Source organism: Psammomys obesus, unplaced genomic scaffold, assembly GCF_907164565.1.
Source record: "Psammomys obesus unplaced genomic scaffold, mPsaObe1.curated_primary_1811, whole genome shotgun sequence".
Taxonomy (NCBI): Eukaryota; Metazoa; Chordata; class Mammalia; order Rodentia; family Muridae; genus Psammomys; species Psammomys obesus.
In genome coordinates, this window is record NW_026596256.1 from 2,407,460 (window position 1) to 2,416,583 (window position 9,124).

A 9,124-nucleotide genomic window follows, 5' to 3' on the forward strand; every position below is an offset into this window, starting at 1 on the left:
TATCTTCATATGGATGTCCCAGTAAGCTGAGCGGGTGCTGTCTATGACATGGACTCTGTTGCCTGCTTTCTATCACTCTGGCCTAGCCGGGCTGCCTTGCCTTGGCCTCAGTGGATGAGGAGGAGCTCAGTCCTGATGCGACTTGATGTGCTGGGATGGGTTGGAGGGAGGGAGCTCCCCTTTTCTGAAGACAAGGGGTGGAGGGATAGGGTGATGAGGCCGGGAGGGAAGGGGTGGGAGGAAAGAGAGGAGGGGGCTATGATTGAGATATAAATTTTTAAATTAAAAACTAGCCACCATAGTGTTCTTTGCAGGATATGTGTCAGAATGCCTTTTTTCTACCATGGAGACAACTGTAGTACCCCTAAATTATAACAATCAAAAATGTCAGGTGTGGATGAGGATAGACTATTTAAAGCATACAATAGCTGGTAACTCCAATTATCCATGCCACACTGTTCTTAACGAGCAACGATCAAGACCCACCATTTCTCCTCCATCTAGACCCCTAAGTTTATTCCGGAATGCCGCAATTTGCTCAGCCCTCCCACTTAGTGACCTTCTCTCTCTCCAGCTGCTTAGAGCTCTTGCCAGGTACCAGGCCCTTCAGATTCAGCCACAGTCTCGGGGTCACTACTCCCAGCACCTGTCAATCAAAGGTAGAGAACTGACCATGGTGAGGGGTAACAGGCTTAGAGTTTGTCCTTCAGAGCTGGCGTCATCCATTCCAGTCAAGCGTCAGCATGGCACACCAGCCCATTCCCTCAGTGGGAAAGAAGTGTCAGGAGATGGACAGAAGAAGCACACACACATCCTGTATCCTAATCACCTCTTCCCAAGCAGAAGAAAATGCTGACATAGCTGAGGGCTGAAACGTTCACATTTGAGTAACATTACACAGCCAGATGCTAACCACCTGGCTACAGGCGATCAAGGGGTTAGAGAAAAAAGCCTGGAAGTTGTTAGTGTGAGGTTAAATATTTCACTGAAGTGTTCTCTAGTTGTTAAGGAAATGCTGAAGGGGATGAAGGTCAGTTATTAGTATTTTAAAAGATTCCACTTCAACATAAGGTCCCTTCCAGCCAATGGGAAGTCTGATAGAATTAAAAGGTGGGGCCCAAATGATCCTAACGGAATCACTTTCCTGGAGTCAGAAGAAGAACTGCAAGACTTCTGTGGTCTCTATTAAGCTCCCCGAGAACAGTGCGGCTGCCTTTAAAACAAACAAACAAACAAAACGCCGTATCACTTGTTTCCTTTTCTTTTGCTGGTGTGCTTGTGGCCCTAGGTGGAACTAAACATAGTTTGTTCCTCAAATAGAGAAACGAGTTAAAAAACCTCTCCAGGACTTCTCAGATGGAATAGCCAGACTGCCTTAAAAAATTAAGATAAAAATGTTTCCCAGCTGGGCAGTGGGGGTGCACACATTTAATCCCAGCACTTGGGAGGCAGAGGCAAGTGGATCTCTATGACTTCGAGGCCAACCCGGTCTATAGAATGAGTTCCAGTAAAGCCAAGGCCACACAGAGAAACCCTTGAAGGGGGAAAAAAGTTTCCGTTCTTTGCACCTGCTAAACAGAGCTCTGTGATTTCTAGGTATCTTTTAAACTGTAAGCCCCCAACCACATTTCATGATCATTTATCCACTCTTACTTCACTTATTCTTCAAACTTTCTTAGCTTTAAACAAAAACAAATGATGTTAAGGAGAATTAACTACTTCTTGGCAATAACCGATTTCCCAAAACTGTATTTCCGTTCCACAAACCTGAAAAATGAACTTCTGAATGTGTCTGTTTGAGATACATGCTATTTTCTTAATGAAAACTTAATTTGGAGAGACTTAAAACTTTATAAACTCCAGGCATGGTGGTGAAAGCCTTTAATCCCAGCCCTTGGAGGAGGGTGGGGCAAGGAAGGCAGATCCCTGAGTCCCAGGCCAGCCTGGTTTACAGGCCAAGTTCCAGGACAGTCAGGGCTACACAGAAAAACCCCTATCTCAAAAAACAAAAAGCAATAACAATGACAAAAAAAAAAAAAAAAAAAAACCTTTTACCAGCAATCTGTAAATCAGCTGTTCTCTCCTTCAAACAGCAATGTCAAATGAGTTTGAAATAACGAGAGTAAAGCATATCACTTTTCTGAAAACATCATGGGAAGCTGGGCACGGTGGTGCATGCCTTTAATCCCAGCATTTGGGAGACAGAGGCAGGCAGATCTCCGAGTTCGAGGTCAGCCTGGTCTACAAAGTGAGTTCCAGGACAGCCACGGCTACAAAGAAAAACCCTGTCTAGAAAAACAAACAAACAACAACCAAAAAAAACACAACATCATGGGAAGGGAATATATACAGTGTTTGAAGCTGCTAATAGTTGATATAAAAGACTATATTGTTTTAGTAGCAATCTGCTATCCCCTCCAAATAAGCTACAATAACAATGAAAACCTATGACGAATATACATTGTCATGCAAATCAAACAAATTATTTAACTTCTGTGAGGTTCTACAGACACTGTGTACAGTGCTATGCAATAAAAGTTTAAAATTCAATTTATGCTGTATTATTTGTGCTAAGGAAGAACAATGTGTATAAATTAAAATCCACACTAATCCAAAATGCTGTCTTATCCAGTTGTCTTTCATTGTGACAACCTGAAGCACCTGAATTAATTTTTCCTCTGCTTATTGCTTCCTCCCAGTTTGTGATAAAAGTGCTCAAGAGTAAGAGAAAGAGGAAAAGGCCGAGCAGCAGGGAGGAGACAGAAAACGAAAGCAGGCAGCCACAGGCTCTAAACACTCAACCAGGAGCTCTTCAACAGTACAGTAACAGGTAAAGCTGTTTGAGACTCCTGGCAGATCCAGGAGGACCTGGAGGGCTGGACTGCAATCTGTTCCACTGTAAGAGTTGGATGTCTGCTTGACTCCAACGTTTAAATAGGCAGATTTTGACCATCAAAAGCTCTGGAGCAGAGTACAGCAAAGAACTATTGGAAAACAAACAGAATACTCACCACCCACAGAAAATCCCTCAAGGAGCATTCTCAAAGTGAAAGTGCTTTGAATGCATCCAAGAATTACTATGTAACGTGCAAACTTGTCTATTATACTAGAACCTGGGGCGGGTGGTGGGGTGCAGGAGCACAAGAGATTGCTTGCTCGCAGCCTTCTTATCTCAACCAAATAGAAAGCCCTGTTGGGAAACTGAACGTCGAACTGTGGGTCTCAGGCTTGGGTAGAAAGCAATCCAATGTAAGTCCTGCCCTTGGTTCTCATCTCCCCCACAGAAACTAAACAGTGACCAGAATATGTTCATTTCTCTCTCACTAGGTGCCAGAAGATCTGAGGGATAGCTAGAGTTTGCCCTCGTGATTCTAAAATGACAAGACGGGGGAATATCAAGAATGCCAGCTCCTTGAGAGTCAGCTTTACCTGGATAGGGACTCAGCCTGAATCTCACTCTGTAGATTACGATTAATGATTAACTAACTGGATTTCTACTTTGCTGGTTTGCAAAGACCGTCCCTCTCCCACATGATGGCAGCTAGACAGGGTAGGCCCAGGGAAAGGTTTCCATAAAGACAAAATTTTAAAAGGCAAACAGGATTCATTGAGCAGAGCAGTTTGAGCAGTGGGCAATTCCTGGATCTCACCCAAGGGTGGATGGGAACATTTTTGGATGGGGTGCAGTTATATCCAATACTCAGTCATTAATGCATATATTTTCAAATAAATGTCATGAGATAAACTCTTCAGAGCATGGGTCACGCCACAAACTGTCTATAAATTGTTAGGATGGTGACAGGGAAAAGCCATGAACAGCGCAGGTATCCAGGGTGAGTAAAACTACCGCCATTTTGAGATTGTCAAAACCACAGTGATGGGCTTTTTGATATCTTTACATGAGGTCATCTTTGATAAAGTCAATCAATCTTTGGACTTGGAAATCAAAATGTATTTTTTGTTTGTTTTTCTGCTGTTGTTGCTATTTTGGTTTTCTGAAACAGGGTTTCTCTGTGTAGCCTTGGCTATCCTGGACTGGATCTGTAGACGAGGCTAGCCTCGAACTCTCAGCAATCCACCTGCCTCTGCCTCCCAGAGTGCTGGGATTACAGCCGTGTGCCACTGCGCCCAGCTCAAGATGTATCTTAACACTAGACCCAGAACCTGTTCCAAGTGCTGCAATGAACATATTTTGCTACCAAAAAAAAAAAAAAAAAAAAGAAAGAAAGAAAAACAAAGATCATGAAATCAATAGTTCTCACCGAGGACACTTTGAGAAGAACCCTCTGTAAAAATAAACAAAATGGTAATGTCTGACTTCAGATCTTTCCTACTTTTTATGTAGGAAAGACCTGTCACTTGAGGTAGTCTACTTTCAAATGGGGGAGTGCTGCCTGCTCTATGCACAGACAACCCACAGCAACCTAAAGTAGGAACCAGGGGAGAACACTGCTCCCCACCTCCGGTTGTTTTTGGCTTGCTAGTTTGTGTTGTCTTTCTTTCATGCCTATGCTTGTAAATGTGTAAGACTGAAAAACGAATCCAAAGCAGCAAAGCCCTCATTAGATTGTCCTCTTAACCCAAGCCAGGCAGAAAGAATCAATCGATATTTAGTACTTTGGACATATTGGTCCTAAGAAGGTAAACAATAGCAATAAAATAGAAAAGAATCCTATTCGCTTTTATTTTTATCATCACTGTTGTTTGGCTGTGGCTGATCACCGTTTTTCTTTAGGGCTTTCCAAATAGTGAGTCCAATCTGAGAACTAAATTTAATTGCTCTGTGCCTCACCAGAGAACCACTATAATCCAGCAGTCAATTCAAGAAAATGATGAGGAACGTTTTCTTAGTAACTGGTCTTGAAGTTGTTTGTGTGTGTTTGTGTTTGTGTGTGTGTGTGTGTGTGTGTGTGTGTGTGTGTTTAATCTCATACATAGGATAAGCTTAAAGTATTCTCCCATCTCAGAAGCGGGTGTGAATTCTAAAACTAATTATTTAACCCATAAAGGATGTTAATTTTTCTCTCCGTATACACAGACTACACACAAGTCTTTGCTTAGGATTAGAGTGGTTTATTTTCATTCCACTCATCACACATACTTCACACTGGCATCTGTGAGATGCTTATGATTCGGCAGGAGCTAGAATATACTATTTTGCACATGGGTTTGGGATTTCTATAAGTCAATAAGCTAAATTATTGAAAACTGATAGAAAATAATTGATTTTCAGGCGATCGTTTTTCAAGCCTATTTGTTATTAACTTGCTAAAGAAGGACTCATTGAGAAATTTATAGCTGTTGTCTTCATCTATTCAAATAAGCTTTCTACTTTCACTTTGAAGTTAAACGCTGGCTTGGACGAACTGCCTCCTCAGTAACCTCAGAATGCAGGCTAGCTGTACCTGTGGTTATCTTAGTCCAGAGGCGGCCTCCATCCTTGTCTTCCTTCAGCCATCTAAGGGTGGGAAGGCAGGACACACACAAAACTTTCTGGCCCCCAACTCTACTCCTCTTGCCTCCATACCAGGTCTCTAAAAAAGGGCAGTGGCTTTTGTTCCACAGTCGTTCAGTCGTCCACCACCATCCCCATCCATCCCCAAAGGTCAGCTGTGTCAGAAGACGGGAATTTTGGAACCTCACGCAAAAAGTCCATTTTGATGATTTGGGAACAGAAGGTATGCGAACACTAAAGGTGGGTGAGGGGTAGCCAGGGATGGAATCCTCGATGCCTGGCTTATTCTACTCCAGCCTCAGGTTAGCTAAGTCAATCTCCCATGATTGAGAGCGAGGGCTGGGAGGGAACTAGGGGGCTGCGAGGGACCTTGGTGCCACCTGGGTCTCCCAGTTACAGTCAAGACGCCAGCTCAGGGTACAGTCAGGAAAAAGCCAGTGTGTCCGTGGTTTAGAGCTTCCTGTTTGTAAGCGAGAAGCTCCCTAGAAGATCTGGGACCCGGTTCTTCCTCCCACCGCGCTGGTGGCCTGGGGCGGCGGAGGGGGCAGGGCCGGAGGCGCTGGGCGGTCCCCGGGGCTGTGCAGGGCCGCCAGGCGGACAAAGCGCCTCCCGCTCCCTCCCCCACGGCCGCGTTCCAAAAGGGAGGAGAAGGAGGGGAGGGAGGGCTATGTGTGGGGCGGGGGGGGGGGGGGGGGGAGAGGGAAACAGGGGAGGGAGAAGAGGGGAGGAGGAGGGCGCTGCCGGCGGGACTGGGCTGGAGCGCACAGAAGAGGGAGGGTAGGGAGGAGGGGCCAAGGAAAGCCGGGAGGAGGGAAGGATTCTTGAAGCCCAAGATAAACAAATTGTTCCTCTTCACGTGCGGGGTGGGGGGTGGGGGCAAGCGAGCTCCATGGCCTCCCCTCCCCCACGCCGGCTCTTTGTCACCGCCCGCCCGCCAGAGCGCCCGGCGACACTGGCACCACCCCTGGCGCTCGGAGATCCGGAACGTGCGCGACGCACAGAAAGCACTGGGAGAGGACGGCCGGCACCCTGCTCCGCGCAGCCGAGGAAGGCGCGGTGGGAAGAGCGGGCGCGCTCCACGGAGATGGCCATTCCCGGGGACCCCCGAACCGGGCGACACCGTGGGGGAGGAAATGCAGACACCTTTCCCTAGCTTCCGGCCTCCCCCCTCCTCCTCTCCCAGGGAAGAAAGCTAGAGAACCCCAGAGAGGAGATAAGAGAAAGGATTCCACCCTCGGGGTTAGGGGTGGGATCGGCCCCTTCCTCCCCCTAGCACTTAAGCCATTGGCTGAGCATCCTCCCGCGAACCCACCCACCCGGCCATTTAAGCCTTTCTCCTCCCGGCTCTCCTCCACTCCTCCGGGCTCGTTACCCGTCGCCTGAAAGTTGGCGGAGAGCGAGGTGGGGGCAAGTTGAAGAAGAGGAAGGGGAGAGGGGACAATCCTAAACCTTGCGGTGGCGGCGGGACACGGGCGCAGCTCCGGCTTCCCCGCGACCCGCTCGACCCCACGCAGCAGCCCCACCTGCCCTGCCTCAGCCGCGGGTCCAGAGCGGCGAGCGCAGCGCTCGCGCGCCCCGCATCCGCGCGCGCCCCCGCGAGCGCGCGCGCAGCCACCCTCGCTCGCATCTCACCCACTTCAAAGTTCATTCACAAAACTCTCAGACTTTCCCAAGCCCCAAGGAGAAGACGCAAGGGACCGTTCCTTTGCCCCCGGGAGGGTGAAGGGCCTGGCGCCCACTCAGAATGTGCGGCAGCATCAGTTTCGCCCTGTGCCCGGCGGATGAGATGAGAGGGGTGGGCGAAAGGGGACCGCTCTAGGGAGGCGCGGTGGCACGGCGCGAGGGGAAGGCGGGGCGCGGAGAGGAGCAGCGAGGTTTCTACTCCGGGGTTCACTCTCGCTGGGATCGGTTCCCCAGACCGGGAGGGGGAAACTTTTCCTGCACCTCGCTGAAGCTCCCTCCTCCCCTCGCAGTCGTGACTGGCTCCTCTCGCTCTCATCCCCTCCTCCCCAAATCTGACAACCCTGACAGATTAACAGGTAGCGGCGGCGGCGGCGGCGTTTACCCTGAGAAAAGTTGATGTTAACCCTTGGGCTCCATCCCACCTCACCACCGGTACAGATCAGACCCTCACGCCCTCCCCCCCCCACACACACACAACGCCAGAAACTCAACGCCCCCGAGCCCAGCGCGCCCCCCCAGCGCGCCCTCACCATGATCAGCGTGTGGTTCCTCTGCTCGGCCGAGGCAGCCTCCGCATCCTGCTGGGCTTTGCTCGGGTGCTGCTGCTTGCCGGTGCCGGCGCCCGATTTCTTGGCTCTCTGCTCCAGGGTCCGCTGGTAGAGACTCACCGTGTCCCGGCGCTCCAGCTCCAGCTGCTCCACCTGAGCCTGCTGATACCTGTTCTCACAGTTGACGTGGTGCCGCCGGCAGCCCTCGATGCGCTGGCGGAGCCGCTCCACCACGGTGCTGTGCTTGGGGACGGCCGCCGCGCCGCCGCCGGGGCCCCCGGAGCCGCCGGCAGCGGGGTGACTGCCGCCCGGAGCAGCCGGAGTGCTGTTGGGAGCGTTCACGCCGATCCCGGCCCCGCCGAGGCTGCTGTTCAGGCTGCTGTTGAGGCAGATACTACTACCATTCGCGGCGGCAGTGGGGGCTGCGAAATCCCCCATCCTGCTCCCGGGGCACACTATTTTGGAAGAACTTTTTTTTTTTAATCCACCCCCCTATCAGCCTCCTCCTTGGGTCCAGGGATTAAAATAGTTTAAGTGGAACGCGGGGGAGACGCAAGCACATGGATGAAAACAGCGATCCCCACGGGGCGAAGAAAAAAAAAAAGAGGGAGAGAGATTTTGGGGTGTTTTTTGTTTCCTTAAAAAAAACTGTAAAGATCGAGGGGAGAGGAGAGGGGGTGTTATCGGAATACCATCAAACACCTATCAACAAATAGAACCCCAACAAACTGAGCCGGCAGCAGATCGGCTTGCAACTCGGGGGGAGATCCGCTCCTCGCCTGCCTCCTCTTAATAATCCATTATTTTCTAATAAATTCCAGGAGGTTTCCGGTGGTTGGCAAGCATTTTCTCCCCACGTACCGAAAGACACAGCCCGTGTACACACTCGAGCGTGTGCCCCAGTGCGGACACGCTCGCCACACACTCACTCCACGCCGCATCGGAAAACGGCGAGCTTGCTTATTGCATTTTCCTTCCACAAAAAAGTTTTGGTGTTTATGCCGCCCCGTGTTCTCAAAGTACTTTGGCTGCTCAGTTGCATTTCACAGGAGCCTAGACCTCGAGTCCTCGGGCTGGGGCAAGTAAACACATGGACAGTCCGAGGCGACCGCGAAAGTAGATCGCCGAAGTCCTCGGCGAAGCGCCGCGCGGAGAGCAGCCGCTACCGCTCGGCCAGGCTGCCGCTGCCGCCGCCGCCGCCGCCTCCGCCACCATCACAATGATCAACTGCTCGCCGCCGCCGCCGCCGCCGCCTCCTCCTCCTCCTCGCGCTCCTCCACCTCCTCCTCCTCCTCCATGCCAGCGGAGTGATATCAGGACGCGCGAGCTCAGTAAACACGGCAGCGGCGGCGGCTGGAGGCCGTGAGACGAGCCCGGGGACCCGGCGCAAAACCCGGCCCGGACTCTTCCCCGGGCGGGAGCGGGCGCGGCGCGCACC

At 50.8% G+C, this 9,124-nt stretch overlaps 1 protein-coding gene across 2 annotated transcripts in view; it reads right to left on the reverse strand.

Moving 5' to 3' along the window:
• Maml3 (mastermind like transcriptional coactivator 3) overlaps positions 1–8,847 on the reverse strand; it is a 400,961-nt gene extending 392,114 nt beyond the window's left edge. The window contains exons 1-2 of one of the 2 annotated variants that reach the window (XM_055596791.1): positions 8,548–8,847; positions 7,669–8,065 (exon numbers count right to left, since the gene is read on the reverse strand). In XM_055596791.1, coding sequence (XP_055452766.1) covers positions 7,669–8,065; positions 8,548–8,627 — 477 coding nt within the window. In that variant the 5' untranslated portion in view covers positions 8,628–8,847. Of the gene's footprint in view, positions 1–7,668 lie in introns of both variants that reach the window. The other variant, XM_055596792.1, reaches the window with a different exon arrangement.
• Positions 8,848–9,124: the final 277 nt, after the last annotated feature.